Source organism: Guillardia theta, assembly GCF_000315625.1.
Source record: "Guillardia theta CCMP2712 unplaced genomic scaffold GUITHscaffold_6, whole genome shotgun sequence".
Taxonomy (NCBI): domain Eukaryota; class Cryptophyceae; order Pyrenomonadales; family Geminigeraceae; genus Guillardia; species Guillardia theta.
The window spans coordinates 633,989-649,741 of NW_005434668.1; the positions used below are offsets into that span (position 1 = coordinate 633,989).

At 52.8% G+C, this 15,753-nt stretch overlaps 6 protein-coding genes and 1 non-coding gene across 7 annotated transcripts; 3 read left to right on the forward strand and 4 right to left on the reverse strand.

Moving 5' to 3' along the window:
* Positions 1-4,074: 4,074 nt before the first annotated feature.
* On the forward strand, positions 4,075-4,825 carry GUITHDRAFT_150383 (hypothetical protein). The gene has a single exon (XM_005840252.1). The coding sequence runs from the start codon at positions 4,112-4,114 to the stop codon at positions 4,778-4,780; it is 669 nt and encodes a 222-aa protein (XP_005840309.1). The 5' UTR covers positions 4,075-4,111; the 3' UTR covers positions 4,781-4,825.
* On the reverse strand, positions 4,795-7,281 carry GUITHDRAFT_101032 (hypothetical protein; the record flags this gene model as incomplete). The annotated part of the gene is made up of 12 exons (XM_005840253.1): positions 4,795-5,085; positions 5,143-5,245; positions 5,293-5,351; positions 5,396-5,481; positions 5,527-5,568; positions 5,622-5,682; positions 5,725-5,806; positions 5,896-5,954; positions 6,005-6,076; positions 6,135-6,213; positions 6,267-6,335; positions 6,386-7,281. The coding sequence occupies 12 exons, from the start codon at positions 7,279-7,281 to the stop codon at positions 4,795-4,797; spliced, it is 1,899 nt and encodes a 632-aa protein (XP_005840310.1).
* Positions 7,282-7,425: 144 nt separating this feature from the next.
* On the forward strand, positions 7,426-8,793 carry GUITHDRAFT_101033 (hypothetical protein; the record flags this gene model as incomplete). The annotated part of the gene is made up of 7 exons (XM_005840254.1): positions 7,426-7,929; positions 7,980-8,069; positions 8,114-8,175; positions 8,234-8,335; positions 8,463-8,527; positions 8,662-8,708; positions 8,755-8,793. The coding sequence occupies 7 exons, from the start codon at positions 7,426-7,428 to the stop codon at positions 8,791-8,793; spliced, it is 909 nt and encodes a 302-aa protein (XP_005840311.1).
* A 257-nt stretch (positions 8,794-9,050) lies between these two features.
* Positions 9,051-10,294, reverse strand: GUITHDRAFT_161014 (hypothetical protein; the record flags this gene model as incomplete). Its single annotated transcript, XM_005840255.1, has 1 exon — positions 9,051-10,294. The coding sequence occupies one exon, from the start codon at positions 10,292-10,294 to the stop codon at positions 9,116-9,118; it is 1,179 nt and encodes a 392-aa protein (XP_005840312.1). The 3' UTR covers positions 9,051-9,115.
* Positions 10,295-10,519: 225 nt separating this feature from the next.
* On the forward strand, positions 10,520-11,152 carry GUITHDRAFT_101035 (hypothetical protein; the record flags this gene model as incomplete). Its single annotated transcript, XM_005840256.1, has 1 exon — positions 10,520-11,152. The coding sequence occupies one exon, from the start codon at positions 10,520-10,522 to the stop codon at positions 11,150-11,152; it is 633 nt and encodes a 210-aa protein (XP_005840313.1).
* A 101-nt stretch (positions 11,153-11,253) lies between these two features.
* GUITHDRAFT_133066 (hypothetical protein) lies at positions 11,254-14,385 on the reverse strand (the record flags this gene model as incomplete). The annotated part of the gene is made up of 1 exon (XM_005840257.1): positions 11,254-14,385. One exon carries the CDS (start codon positions 14,383-14,385, stop codon positions 11,254-11,256), a length of 3,132 nt encoding a protein of 1,043 aa, XP_005840314.1.
* Positions 14,386-15,117: 732 nt separating this feature from the next.
* GUITHDRAFT_t17 lies at positions 15,118-15,189 on the reverse strand. The gene has a single exon. It is a non-coding gene; the product is annotated as a tRNA-Gly (tRNA).
* Positions 15,190-15,753: the final 564 nt, after the last annotated feature.

Consider the following 15,753-nt stretch of genomic DNA (forward strand, 5'->3'; position numbering starts at 1 on the left):
CAGTATTACAAATGCCTTTCCTTCGAATGACGGTCAGTGTCCCCCCCCCCCCCCCCCCCATGTCCAGCACTCCCCTCTCCCATCTCCTAACCAACTGGAGGTGGGGGGGGGGGGGTACTGGAGGTAGGTCCGGCTGAAAGGAAGGTGAAAGGAAGGATGACGGAGTCCGAGCTGATGAAGGGGGTGGGGTCCGTGTCTTTTCTGTTAAGTGTACGTGGGGGGTACCGGTACCTAGCGATATAGTAGGGCCAGGAATCATGAAAAGCATTCTTTTCGCCTCTTGATGATTTAGTCCTGTCTTATCACAACGGATCATCCTCATTGTGAACCTGGCAGGGCCGCCGCACAGGCCGGGCCCCGGGGCGGGCGGCGGGCCCGGCACTGTGACGGTGGCAGGCCAGGGGCTCAGCGGCTCCGACGGCAGTGGCTGAGAACGGCCGGGTGAGTCGGACCCGACCGTGACTAGCAAGCCCGCCGGTTCCCTTCGGCGAGAACTTGATTTGCCGAAGTTGGCACTCGAATTGCCGGCGGGGCCGTCACTGTCATCATGGCCTCGGATCAGTCGCCGCCGACAGATTATGGCCCGGGTCGGGGACTCGGCAGTGCCCGGCGGGCCGGGCCCGGGGCCGGCCGAACCGTGACGGTGCCAACCGTTGGCTTGACCTTCAAGAGTCACGAGTCAGTTGGAAAGGACTCCTCAACGGCAGCGCTGGATTTACCGTGCCCCGGGCCCGGCAAAGTTAAGAGAGAGTCAAAAATCAGTACGACTCGGGCCGTGGGCACCGTCCGGTTCAGTGCGGCCTGATCCCAGAGCCTTCCGAGCCTAGTACTGCGCACTGCAGCAGTCACTCAGTGCCATGACTGCTATGATGCCATTCATGTGCGTGCGACCGTGATCGGACAGCCTGGCAGCCTGCCCTGTGCCCCCCGGCGTCACCGCCGCCGACGCGGCCCCCGGTGACGGTGCACTCCGGCCGGGGTCACTCTTGTCCTGAGGCACGGTTGTCCTTCCGAGTTATTAGTTGCAACTTTTAGTTGTCCTCGTACCGTTATGACTTGTTGAAACTCGGATGTAACGGTCCTGTTCCAGTTGGTGTCTCTTCGCGCGGATGCCTCTTCCCAAAACCACCACCCCTGGATCCTCACGGTATCACCCCTAGCCTTTCAATACCCCCACTTCATCCGGACTTACCATCACTTACTAGGGTAGGGTAGCACTCAGGTACCCCACCTGCTTCCATCGCTCTCAGGCTTCTATGGCCGGGGATCAGCGCATGTATGGCGCTGTTCCAAGGCCGACGGGCATGCGAGGCAGTAGGAGATGGTGAGTAGAGGATCACGAGGATCATTGTCTTCACCGAGTGAGGATAGAGTCTACAGGAGGTCTGACCCCTATGTCAGGTGGCAGACAAAGCTCGCGCTCATCCTCCCGACAGCTCTCCTCGGGTTGATCGCACTGATAGCTGTCGCCATCCTGTCTCGCAGCCAACCGATTTCAGAGCTGAACTCGGACTTTGATTATGAAAACCCACTTGTTCAGTGGAAAAGTGATGAAAAGCTCAAGTAACTGCAGTAGTATTGCTCTTGTCGCCTCTGATCGTTCCTTATCAGACAACGAGCAGCAGATGCTGCTCAAAAAGGTCATTGCAGCTGCAATTGTGAACAACATTCTTCACTCAAAGTGAAAGCTGCAACCATGCTGGAGCAAGTTGGAGAGGTACCCTTTTTCGGGAGTACTCATCCATTTTTGTAACATACTTTGCGAAGAATGTCTTCTTTGGACCTTGCGCTGGTTGTCCTTGTGTTCGGAGTAATAATTTGGAGAGCATGATAGCAGCCCTAGCTAGTCAGACTGAGGTTCTATCTTCTCCTCATTGTCTCCTCTGCTCTGAATGCGACATCCTTTAGCAAGTGGAGAGTCATGAGGAAGAGCTCGACAAGCTCTACAAATCCAAGATTCCTGTGAGTACCTTGCGGTGAGGCTGCTACCTCTGCATTTACACTCGCGGCTTCACCCCAGGTGGACATCAAAATTCGGGTCGGTCAGAAAGGAGTTCCTGGAACTGAAGGCCCGAAGGGATTCAGGGGTCCAGATGGCGTAGTCGGTGATCAGGGACCCCGTGGGCCGCCAGGGCCTAGAGGGCCGACGGGGCCGACAGGTAGAGACAATGGTCAATCCTGTTGAGAGGCTCTGACGGGCATGTCAGGACCTCCAGGGCCTCGAGGATTCAAGGGAGCGGATGGCATCACTGGCCCTCCCGGTCCGGACGGTCCGCGTGGGAAGACAGGTAAGGCTCCTTCCTGTAGCCTGCCTTGCATGACGGCTGCCTTTCAGGACCCGCAGGACCTGAGGGACCCGAAGGAATAGACGGGAAGAGGGGCCCGACGGGTCCTCCAGGGAGGGATGGTATTCCTGGAGGTTGTCTGGAGATTAAGTGCTGACCCTGCTCTTGAAGGTGTTCCTGGCCCACCAGGCTCCAACGGCCGTCAAGGTCCTCGTGGTCGCCCAGGTCCCACTCGAGGACCGCAGGGGCCTCCAGGAGAGCCTGGCCCCCAAGGTCCCATGGGAATGACCGGAAAACAAGGGCCTGAAGGCCCGAAAGGGTATGAAGGACCTCTGGGAGGCAATGGCTTGCCTGGGTCTCAGGGTCCAACGGGTCTACGTGGATTGTACGGACGAGGATGTGATGGCATAAGGCCAACAGATGCCTCACAGCTCAAGGTGCTGGACGCCTGCGGAACTTGTGGCGGTGACGAGAGCGAATGTTCGTTAAGTCGCTCAACACAGACAGCGCATGCAGTGGGTGACCCGCATTACCGCACGTTTGACGGCAAATCCTTCGATTACCAACTCAGTGGTGAGTTCATATTGGCAAGACACATGAACGACATAGAATTTCAAAACAAGCAAGTTCCGTGTCCCAACTCATGGGTTCGCTGCAACATCGGAGCAGCCGTCATCACAAAGAACTGGAACATTGTCTTTCGCAGCGACTGGAGATTGGATCAAATCATGGTTAACGGCAACATGTGGAGACAAGGATCAGACTATCGGTACGGCCATTGGAAAAGGCTCGATTGGAATCTGCGAATGCAAGTAAACGGGGGTCACTTCCTATTAGAATTTGCTGAGCTCAAAGGAGCGGAAGGAGCTGTTGTCTATGGATATCAATATGGCTGGGGTGCTCCGCTTCCCAACGGGCTCTACATGAATCTCTACTTTCAAGCTCCTTGGCGATGGAGCTCGGGTTTGAGCATGACAGGTTTATTCGGTAACTTCGACGGCAACTGGCAAGATGATTGGGACTCGATCTCTCCTTCGACTCTTTGGTGGGTAGCAGGCACGTCGCGATCAGCTTTCTCCAACTCTCAGTACCGCCTGGACTGGGGCAATCGAATCCATCGCAACCACAAGTCAGGAATCACGTCCCTTCAATCCTTGGAGAAGTCGTCGGCTTTGGCTGGGCAGGAGCAGAAATACATATCGGTGGTGAATTGGTCGCCAGAGGACGAATATACCGCTCTCAAAGAGGTGGATCATCTTACCACCAAGATGAGGAAGCGACTGTTTGACAAGATGGTGAAGGATAGAGTCATCGAGAGGTCTAAGGGCGAGAAATTGCCAACTTCGCAACTTGCTCGCGCAGAGTTAGACATCATGCCCTATCGAGGAGAGCGACCAGATCACCTGCGTATTGAGCAGCAAATTCTCTTCAGAAAGGAGTGGAAGCTTCTCAAGCCCTCAGAGAAATCTCAGATGCTTGCAGGCCAAGTAGTGAGCAACAATGCATTCCCCATGTCCAAGATGTGTGCTGAATGCATCAGGGGATCGCAGGAGTGCAAGGACAAGGGGATCGTAGAGACACCAAAGGCTATCGGAATCACCTACCAGGATCAAGCCAAGATGAACTCTTGCCACAAGGCATGCCTCCCATGGGTCCCCGCCGAAACTTCGAAGGTGATCTGCAAGTGTCGCATCGACTGCTCGATGGGTGTGGACGAGGCTCAGTGCACCAGCGACGCGGTTGAGAACTACCTCTCCTCCAGGTTGGCTGCTCTCATTCCCGGGAAGGGCTCTTTGAATGAGCGATGCATTGCCTTGAAAGGCGGTATGGTCAAGGTGTACAAGGGAAACAAACCCGGTGTTGAAATGCTGTGGAATCAGACTACCGCTCCGAACTTTGCGGTGACGTTCTGGTGGAAGCCGGACTTGCCCACTTCCTACGAGAAGAAAACAAGAAAGAGTCTTCTGTACAAAGGGCCCAAGATTGAACAGAACTCAAAGTTGCCTTCTAACGTGCCGCTGCACATCGAAGTGGAGCCTCAAGGAAATGATGTTTCCCTCATTGTCACTGTCGCTGGATACGAGAGCAAAGTGCCAGCAGAAAAGTGCTCCATGCTCACAAAGCAAGAATTTACTTTTGTTGCTGTCACGAAGCGAGACAGCTCAATCACAGTCTGGTTGGGAGTGGACGGGAAAGAAAACTGCCAAACGATCTGCCCAGACAAGACGCTGCTCGGATGCAAGGATTCCACATCTTGTGCGACTAAAGTTCACAACTTCAACCTTCCCAGCTCGCACTCATATGAGACGTCAGTGGACGACGAGATCACCATCGTAAGCCCGTCAGCGTCGACTGACGAGATTCCAGGGGGTTGGATGGGGAAACTGAATTACTTTGGCCTGGGAGGGTGGGATCCGACGAACAAGGTACCTCTTTGGGACAAGAAGATCCCGGACATTGTACACATGAGACAACCGAGTGAGTGTGGAGCGTAACTGATGCTCGAGCGCTACTGTTCTTTTAATGAAGCTTCGATCGCCAGCCTGATCTGCTCTTCCTCCGTCAGTCGCGCCCTTGCTCTCTGTGCCTTTGCCCTGCCCTTCTTTCGCGATTGCTCAGTGTGCTTTGAGAACTCCTCCTGCGACTTCTCTGGCACCCGCCCTCCTGCTTCTCCGCCTCCCGTTCCCTTAGAACTTCCTCGTCCACCTGCATTCGTTTTGCGTGCGACGTGCGGCTTCCCCTTCTTGAGATCGGCTTGTAGAAAGGCTTCGGTCAGATCCCTCATCAGCTCCATGTCCTCCTGCAGCAACAAGTCACATGAGCAACTCTCGAGAGCTCTCGAGCAGCATCAAGTCACCTCGGAGACTTCCTCGACGATGGTTTCTTTGGATCTCTTGGACAACTCAGGCAGATTCTGCAAGGATTCCAACGAGGACTTGATGCTCTCGACATCTTCATTGCTGCACTCACCCATCACACATGATACAATGTTCGGTTCGGTCGCTACCTCTTGCTCTGAGCTTTCAAGGACCGGACGAACAAGTTCTCCTCCTCGGGCTTCATCACCTGAGGGACTAGTGACAAGAGGTCGCTCGTTGGAAGCTTCCCACCTCGGGATTGAAGCAGTGCAGGGCAGCCAGCAGCTTGAAGAAGGCCCGTGTGAAGGGCAGATGCATCTTGTCGCTCTTGGTGAACCCTGCTGTGCGGTCAGAGCTGCAGCTGCTGAGGCAGCTCCGCCTACCGTTGTAGTCTGGCCCTCTCTTGAGGACCTCGGCGATGGCAGCTGGCCAGAAGGAGTCAGCACGACGAGACGAGTCAGACGAGGACGAGGAGCACAGGATGAAGCGTCGATGACCCGCTGCTTGAAATTCGAGTCGTCGCCGAAGAGTTCGACCATCTGCTGGGAGTTAACGCAAGCAGGACGAGGGGGCAGCAGGACCTTGAGAAGGTCGGAAGCAAGGGGGTTGAAAGGCTGTTTGACCCCCCATGCAATCATCGCAGTGTTGTTCCTCTCAATCAGGCTAGAAGTAGCAAATCAATCAAAAGAGTCAGCTACCCAGACGTTATCAAGCAGAGACAAACGGGGAGAATGAAGGGTGGGACGAAGGACCTGATCAGAAGTTTGTTGTAGATGTCGTATCCTGCTAACACATCTATGGTTGGAGGATCCTACAGGGTGACCAGCGTCACTCTCAAGACTGTGCCGGCAACTCCGTCACCTCATACTCGCAGAAGAGAAGCAACCACTTGAGCAGCAAGGACACGATGTCGATCTGGTCGATGAGAAGCACCTGAGGGTTTGTGAGAGTCAAGAAGGAGAAAGTAGAGGCAGCAGCCGAGTCGCTTCACCTTTTTCAGGACCGAAAGCGACAGACCGTCTTGCATGTGGTTGGAAACCAAGAGATCGGCTACAAAGTCGGCATCGAGGCTTTCAGGGTCCAGTTAGGGACGTTGCGGGGGCAAGGGAGAGAGGAGAGAGACCTGCAGTAGTAGAGAACTTCGATCGCGTTCGATATGTACAGGTGAAGCTCTTTCCTCCGTTTTACGTCGCTGAGGTTGCCAGGTCACCGACCGGAGTGGGCGCGTGACTTTGACCTCACCTGGTCTCGTCGACCTCGGCGATGAAGATGGAGATGGCGTCGAAGAGGCCGTTGCAGATGGTCTCCGTGATCAGCTTGTGGGAGGTCAAGTCTTGTCGGAATGAAAACTGATCCGAGCCTTCACTCTTGCGAGCCCCTTCCCGCGCTCGACACTCCATGCGCAGAAGTGAAGCCAACACTTGCAACGAATGCCCTATCAGATCCACCGCTGATGTACCACTGACAACTGCATCCCCTGGAAGTATCCCGTCTGCCTGTGAGCTAGTTGTGGACTCTTCCCCTTGTGCCTCGCTCTCGTCTCCTCCATTTCTGCTCTCTTGCTCCACAGTTGCCGCCTCATCTTCTTCATCTTGTGAGACCTCGGCCGGGTCTTGTTTGCTGCATTGGACTGCAATGCCGATGGTGAAGCAGAACAGCATCGCGTCAACAATCTTTTCTGATTGTGAGATCGTGTTGGGAGGAGAAGGTCTCGACGAGAACACGTTCTCAAGGATCAGCGGAAAGTCTGAGCAGAGGTGTGACAGGCAGAAAAGAACGTTTACACAATGCGAGAGGTGTGTGATCCATTTCCCTGACTTCTGATGCTTCCTCAGCACAGCAGCAACTGAGGACGGGACCCTCTCGCTGACCAGCACGCTGATCAGATGATCCGGGAGCTCGAACCCCAGCCACACCAAGTCGATCGCCTTCTCTCCTTCCAGTACAATGTACAGCTTCCCCCTCACCTGTGCCTGCTTCGCAGGTGCTGCAGGAGAGGAGGAGGAGGAGGAGGAGGGTGCAGAGGGTAAGGAGGAGGAGGAGGTGAACGGCTTCACCTTGCAGCCCTTCCTCATCAACCGCATGTTCACCTGCGACAGGCTCTGCACCGCCGCCCCAACATCGCGCTCCCACTCCATGGACCCAATGGAAATTTGAACCGATTCAATCCTGTTGATTTTAGTCGATTGCACCAACCATCCGCAGATCCTTGAGTTCAAATCGGTTTGAATCAAATTGTTGCTCAACACGCTTCTTCAAATCATGGTGTCAGGGAGCAGGAGATGAAGGCATGGCAGAGGTCGGCGCCCTCCTCGAGGAGGGGGAGGAGAGGAAGGAAGGGGCAGCAGGAGAGGAAGGACTGCAGGACTGTGAGTGACAGCTGCAAGTACTCCCTCGGGGAAAGCGACGACGAGACCCTCGACCTCCTCAGAGGTTCGACCCTTATAGACGACACGCTGACTGAACAGCACCTTGCCGTTGACCCTGCCTCCTCTCACTCTTTCACTTGCAATCAAGAGACACCAGAGCTCTTGGCTTCACCTGACAGACATCCGAGCTCGATCTCAGGGCAGGCAGGCAGGCAGCTGCTGACCGAGCAAGAGCAGACGAGGCTCATTGAATGTGAAGATGTGACAGTCTTGAAGAAGTTGCTCAACTCATCGAAGAAATGTGAAGAATTGGCGAGAGTTGTAAAGAAACAAGACATGCTCTTGTACGAACTTGTTGCACAGAACATGAAGCTTAAAGATGAAATGCAAAAGTGCAAAGCGAAAACCGCTGGATTGGTGAAATTTCTTCACATTCTGCTGGCGGCTAGTCTGACGAGCAGAAGCAGGACGAGAGAAAGACTCACGTGTTAGAGTTGGCCCTGCAGACATCAAACAATGTTGTTTCAAGCTTGAAGCGGAAGATGAAGATGCTGGAAGTGATGACGATGCTCTGTTTCCCCAGAGAGTCACCTGCTGGCAGGATGCTCTCAGTCAAAAGACTTTGCAGTCGGAAATCAGCAAGAGGATTGCAAACCGATCCAGGTGCATAGCCTTATCTGCTCCTACTCATCTGATGCTTGTCATCTGATGCTTGTCAAAGACAGGAAGAGCGACAACTCTCCAGTGCGTTGAAGTCGTCAGCCGACGACCGCAGAGCCCTGCACCATGAACTCATGAACGAGAGGATCGAGTACTCCAACGGGTGATGGTCCCCCTTCCTCATTTCGTCGCATGCTCTCGTCCTCTTAGTCGTCCCTCACTTTCTCCCAGGATGCAAACTCTTCGGAAAGATGCCAACCAGCTGGCCCAACGGATTGCTCACATGACAGCATACTTGGCATCGAAAAATTTGAGGAGTCGAATCTTGACAAGAAAATTTCGAAGTTGGAGTTCGGTAGCTGCTGAGAATCTCAGAGGAGACATAGTAAGAGAGTTTCAACAGGCGGTAGCAGAGAAGCGCTACGAACATCTCGTGCTGGGAAATCTTAAGTCTCAAAGTCGTTCCACTTTTGATGCGATCCCCTTCAGGTGTTGATCAAGCCATGGAGAGATGGATGGAGAAAAAGCTGTTGCTGGTGTTTGGTCGACTGATTCTGCTTATCTGACTGACATTTGCCGCAGCTTGTTTGGAGGAATTGGTGCTCATCAAGGTCCGGCTAAAGCTGCCGGGTCGGCCGACATCCCATTTGGTTCCAATCATATTCCTCTTGTACTATCTATGAAGCAAATATGTATGAGTATAAAGGAAATGTCATCGATAACTTGGGGTTCAATCTTCTTTGTACTCCTTTGGGGTGTTTCACTCCTCGCACACCTGAAAAAGACATTGGCAAGACACCAACACCATTGCCAATGCAGATTTTCTGTCGAACAAGCGAGTGTACATGATTGAGATTCAACACAAGAAGCCACAATGTCAGGATTTTCTGTATTCATTCTATTACTTTTGTACAAAGAATATTCACGGTATCGTAACAGCATCTCAATCGGCTCGGGTAACTTCATCGAAAAAGGTCGGAGGAGGATTGGGGAAAGTTCGGAAATGTTGCACTTCGCCAGTGTTGAGGTCCCGGCACGTCAAGATGTCAAATTCACTGGAGGTTCCAGGAGGAATGATCCCCGTAACGAGCGTTGTTCTGCCATGCCATTGCTTGTGATATCCGGTGTATATGGTATTCCCTACAAACTCCTTCTCAAGCTTCCTGTAAGCCTTGAGCTCACACTTGAGATGATGATTCATCTTCCCCCAAACTCGCAGCATGATCCCTCCATATGGGCTCGACTTGCGCACTGTGATAGTCCCCCTCTCCTCCACTCCGTTGGTGTCAAGCAGCGAGGGTCCGAAGGAGCTCACGGGCAGTCTGGCAGGGATGGCAGTGGCACCATTGAAGTCTCTTGGTCCTGGGAGGGGCGAGGTCACGGTTGCTGGAACCTCTTCCTTGATCCCCGGGGGATTCCCTTGCTGGCTTTCGTCCACAACCTGAGCAGACAGTGACTGCTTGGACGTGAGCTGACGGTTGTTCTGAAGCTTGTTGTGCTGGAGAATCTCGTTCTGTGTGTTCAGCTTGTTGTTCGAACGAAGAAGGTGATTGATCTTCCTCTCAAGTCTGTTCACTTTCTCCAAATATACTTCTTGATTTTCCATGTCTGCGAGAGATTTTGCTTTAGCCTGTGATGAAGTTGAGGACAACTTCTGCATCAAAGCTACTTTGTTGGCCTTCAATCCTCTCTTCAGCAAATGATTCAACGCCTCCGCATCCAAATGCACCGAGCAATCCTCAACTGACATGCCATCGCAATCATCAGCACGGGACTTTTGTAGACGGTGGTATTCCTCCTCTTCACGAAGATTTTTGTTCTGGATCTTCTTCCGATCATGCAAGATTTGTGACATGGAGGGCATGAACTCAGAGTTATGAGCGTTGACAGCCTTGGGCTTCTTCTCCTCCCGTTCCAGCTGGGTAACAACTTTCCTTGTGGAATCTACCATGTCCGAAAGTAGCCTCCCCTCCATATGGATCAGTCTGCTCCCAAGGTTCTCGTTCGTGGGAGCCACTGCGACGATTCTTCCTCTTCCCGTGCGCATGACGAACAGCAGAGCCACCACCCACCCCAGTGCCGCAGCTCCTCCAGCCATCCCCAACCGCATCCGCTTCGCCATGACTCTTCGCTCTTTACCAGGACCACATCCCCTGACCTTCACCACCCGTTCACAAGTCTCGACATCATTTGATTCCTACTACCCCAGTACCCCCCAAATATCCCTTCATTACCCCACCCTTACAGTAAGAAGCTTCAACCCCTACCCTCCTTGCACAACCTCTAATTGTAACTGAAGACAACGGTCACAGCATGCAGGCAGGACCCGGGTAAGGAGGGAGCGACTATGAGGCGACCGGAGCTCGTGATGCTGGCGGTCATGCTGAACCTGTTGCTTGCTGCTGATGGCGAACTCACCCTGCACAATCGAGACAACATGACGGTCATGAGCCGACAGCAATCTGCTGTGATTGAGTCGAGCGCAAAGGAGCTTTACCAGACTCTGCTGAAAAACAAACGAGACAAGAACGAGTTTTTAATTGCTCTCTTCTACTCAGATGATGTGTTCAGCACAAGAGCCGTTCCATTCTTTGATGTCACTCCCCAGTTTTTTCCTTTTCCGAACAACGTCAAATTTATCTCATTCAATGCGAAGAACGATCGCAAGATGATTTTGCGATTTCGATTGCATGGTTTCCCCACCATTGTTTGTTTTCACAAGGGCAAGATAACATCGCGGCTTGAGCGAGCGTTCACCACTGACAACATCATTCGGTTTGTGAACAGGAGCACTGGGATCTCACCGATTAAGGGGCAAGTTCCACAGGTGTGGGTGACGGAGGAGGGCAGGGCGAGGGTGGACGGGCAGGATCCTTTACTGCACTTGTCAATGTTGTTGATTGTGTTGGGAGGTCTTCACTTGCTCTATCAGTCGACCAGAAGGACGGCAGAGTCTTCAGAGCATGACAAGAGTGACTGACTTGCTCACAAGTTTCGAGATGTGGCACAGCAATGCTGACACGTGGAGGATATTGAGCCTCCAGTCAGCAGGTTCAACGGACTTGATCTTGTTGGAAACATTTACTCGTGGTGGCTCCTACGCTCCTTCAGTGACTTCTTCTGCAGCTCGTGAGCATATTTCTGCATGCTCTTCCTCAGCCCCTCTCGGTCTATTCCCGGGGCATCCAGGCACATGATGGCGCGATCAAGAGTTTCCTTCATCTCCTCCTTCTTGTGATCGTTTGAGATCACGTCAACAGCCACGAAGAGCCGCAGCAGTCTCGTGCTTGTTGGGATGCCTTTCACGGAATAGAAAGCTCTCCTGAGCGCCTCCGATGCTGGACCATACTTCTGGTACTTCTCCAAGTTGACGGCGATCTGCTCTAGGATGGAAATCTCCGTAGGGAAACTCTCGTCGAGGGACAGGCCGTACATGAGGGCTTGTCTGAAGGCGAAAAGCGCCTCGCTCATCTTGATCTCAAACTCCGGACTCTCCGCTGTGATCTCCCCAGCCTGATGCATGCAGTTAAGGGTTATCATTCCCCAGACTTCCGCGTTCCGACTATCCAAGATCGAAGCTTGTTGTAGACAGTTTTCAACAAGAGATAAGTCTGGCATGGTCTTGTGAAAGCATGCGACGGCAAGACCCAGCCAGCATGTCGCGTACTGTCTTAGCTTACATGCCTTCTCCATGACCTTCTGTGCCTCAGCAAACTCTTTCATGGCTATGTGTAGCCGTGCCATTCGAATGTACTGAAGTAAATCGATGTTGGGATTCCGTGAAGACAGGGACTTGTTGTAAGAGAAGAGCACGTCCTTTGCTGGAGGGACGTCGAAGTCAGACCTGTACTTGTGCCATTCCAGCTCCATGAACCAGGTGTGGCCCTTGAGTGTCAAGGCGACTGCCGCGTCTGCGCTTCCTGGACTGCTGCTGATCACAGCGTCCAGGTGTTCTCTGCTCTTGTCATACTCGCCGTTGTTGAGGTACGTCCTCCCAAGGATGAGATGCAGACTGTCGCTGCTTCTGTTCTTCTGCACTTCTTGTGCCATGGCTTGCTCTACCAGGAGCGTCGCATTCATCTCAGCAAAGAAAGAGCCAGCTCGAAGATAAGGAGAGACCTTCGATTGCGTCATCTTCTTTTCGATTGAGTTGAGCTGCTTGTCGCATGTTCGTCTCTCTTGTTCTCTTGCTTCGATGTCATAAAAACATGCCGAGCAAGCCCAAGCCAACGCGTTGGCCCCACACTCACAGGCCTGACGGAAACTCTCTTCCGCCTTGCTCATTTCGTTCTGAAGGAAAAACAAGGAGCCGAGGGCCAAGAAGGCAAACATGTTCTTCCCGTCCACTTCAACAGCCTTGTTCAGATACTCTTTTGCTGCGTTGTAGTCCCCCGAGCGGATGGTCATCGTTCCCAGGTCATACCACAGGCTGGAGTTGTTTGAATCGGAGACCAGCCGATTCTGCAGGTGCGATTTTGCCTTGTCATAGCGAAGAAGAAGTTCGGCTTCTACCGCGAGCTCCAGCTCTTGTGTCAAGAGATCTTCACCGCTCACATCTCCTGTGAACTTGGGTTTCTCAGCTTCTAGATCGAAGAATTCCATTATAAATCGCTTCAGCTGTTCCCTCAAGAAGGCATTCAGATTTGCTATCTCATTGCTGATGTCACCCACGCTTCCTCTGTGAAATCTTTCTTTGACCACTTGTAGCACTGAATGTTGTATCCGCTCCTTGAGGTCATGATACTTTCCCTTGCTGTTCAATTGCGTCATGACAGTTTGCAGGGCGTTTTCGATCGACATTCTCTGCTTTCCAGTTGCTTCGATCTCACCCAAGATTTCAGATGCAGCCCATCGAAAGTCTTTGTTCAGCTGTTCGAGAGTCGTAGACGGCAAACTTTCCAAGGAATCGACTGGAGCTCTTTGCTCGAGGATCTCGCGCACTGTAGCGAGCGGAGGAGGAGGAGACTGTGGCTTTGGAACTATCGGGCGAGCACAAACGATCTCAAGCAGGAGGTAGGTTTCACTTCTGAGGTACGGGTTGGTAGCTTCACCATTGTGCAGGATTTCTTCGGTTTCCTCCACACCTTCAGGTGGAGGAAGCTGTTGTAGCTCTTCTTCTGTCGGAACACTGAAATCAGCAGCTGGACCAACAGGGCAGCGAATAGCAAGTGTCCGAATGTCGTTTGCCATTATGCCTGAGAGGTCAACATTGGCTAATCCCTTGTACTTGTTGGTGTAAACATAGTCTGCTCCGCTTTTCAAAACTCTCCGAATGCTTACAGGGAATCTTGCTTTCTGAATCGCATCTTTAAAGCTATCAAGAGTGGAAGGAGTCATGAAGGTTCGAAATCGGTGATTCCAAACAACACGTATGGACTGGTCCTCTTCTTTCAGACTAATCTCTTGGAGAGTCCCTTGCAAGAATGCTTTTTCAGATTCACTTCTCACATCGGATTCATCCTGTGATGAGGGGACGCTCAAACTTCCGTTCTCTGCCGTCACTTGCACAGAACCGGATGAGGAGGGAAAGTCGTATGCAGCTTCATACCAATACTTGTGATCTTCCATCTCTTCTCCCTCCCCCACGTTCCATGTAGGCGGCAGGTTGTAGAGCCCGCGGACGTTGACTGTGATCACGTTTGTCTTGTGCTCCTCTTCAATTGAAAACACCGGCCTCGAGAGCTCCATCCGCACGTGAACCTCGCACGTCACCGGAGGCTCCGCAGACTGAGCCGCCTCTGGGGAGGTCAGAGGAAGGAGCGTGAACCATCCTTCTACTGTAGGCTTCTCCAACTCCCAGCCCTCGTCATCGAACTGCGGACGTTTCCTCCAGATAAGAGGGACCAAGGAGACTGAACAGCCTCCCTTGTAATCATCGCTCCCTACTGTGGCTGTGACGACATACAACATATCCAACGAAAGAAGGTCTGCAAGCAACTCGCGGTGGGCCTCAGAATCTTGCTGCGGGAATACATGAACGTTCTCATAAAGAGGTTTTCCTGGCGTCTTCTCTTGCAAGGAGAGCTCTCCTGACCCCTGAAGCTTCCCTTCCTTCTCTGCATCCTTTAATTCATCGCCTTGGTCGTCCTGCAGCCTGTAGGTCAATGCCACTTGCTCATCAACTGCCGGAGCTGAGAGCTTGACGTCGAGGAGCTGAATACGGAGAGAGACAAGGTCTTCCTGAGCCTCAGGTGATGGCGCTTCTTCGCTCATCCCTGGCTGTACCTGGGGTTGGGGGATCAAAGCGGTTACTACAGCTTCTTCGCACAGCCTGCGCTACGATCAAAAGATACATCATTCTACTGTTTATGAAGCATTGTTAACTACCTGAACCCTCCCTCCCTCCCTCTCCCTCCCTCGCTCCCTCTCCCTCGCTCCCTCTCTCTCCCGCCCTCTCCCTCCCCTCTCCTTCCCTTCCCTCTCCCTCCCTCTCCCTCCCTCTCCCTCCCTCTCCCTCAGGGCCTCTCCCTCCCTCGCTCCCCGTGTCCCTCCCTCTTTCTCTGTCCTCTCCCTCTCCCTCCCGCCGCCCCCGCCCTGTACACGCCCCCTCTCTCTCATGCAACATCAGACTGAAGCTTTGAACTGTGTTTGAAAATTTGGATCTAGAGAGGTTCATTTTCCTCGTGTTCAAACCTTTGATCAATCCTGGTGAGATGCTTTCCTACTTGTCACACTTTCTACATGAAGCCTCACTCCTCTTCCATCATCGTGGTTCCCATTGCCGCTACCAATGCTGCCTCCTACTCCCTTCCTCCGAGGCTTTCCTTCCCTCACCACTTCGGTTGCTACAAGTTCGCCCGCTTCTTTCTTCTCAGCCGGGCTGGCCTCGGTGTCTTTCTTTTAGCAGATGACAAAGGCAGCGATTCTTCAAGGCTTGTTCAAGTTCGATGTCCCCTCGCTCCCTTTAGAAGCGGATTCTAATAAGAACTGTCGACGCAAAAAATTTGCGATCGCCGGGACTCGAACCCGGGCCACCAGCTTGGAAGGCTGATGTGCTGACCACTACACTACGAACGCGCATGAGGACAGGTATTGTATCTAGGCGTAGAGATATCCTTGAGGTCGTCAGGACTGAAAAGTCAATATTTTGAGGCAGAAAACTTTAATGTCGAGGTTTTCCTCTGAAACTCTACGTTTGAGAGGTTTCGATTCTTGGGGATAAGAGGGGGTACAGGACCCTATTGTTTGGGGAGAGGGGTGGGTAGCCTGTGGTGTAGGGGTATTGATTAAATCATTACGTATTTCTTATCCCTCAGGTGGGTACTTACATGGAAAAGAGGGGGTGAGGAGGTGTAGGGGTGATACACTCAGGGTGGGTCATGGAGGCGCAAGAAAGGGGAGCTGAGGGGCGAGGTATCATGGCGGGAGAGCGGAGAAACAGGGTGGAAACGACCAGAAGACGGAGGAAGGCGATCAGGACGAGGAAGGAGGTCGAGGAAGGAGGGACCAGGAAGATGTCAGATAAAGAGGAAGGAAGATGAAGATAATGCAGAAAGACGGAAAAAACAGGTGGCAAGAAATCACGGTATCGGTGGGATAGAGATGCATCCATTGATGGAGGTAGGATGGCACGAACATTTT

Coding starts and splice junctions, on each gene's coding strand:
- GUITHDRAFT_150383 (XM_005840252.1), top strand. CDS start 4,112: ATGGTCAAGGTGTACAAGGGAAACAAACCCGGTGTTGAAATGCTGTGG.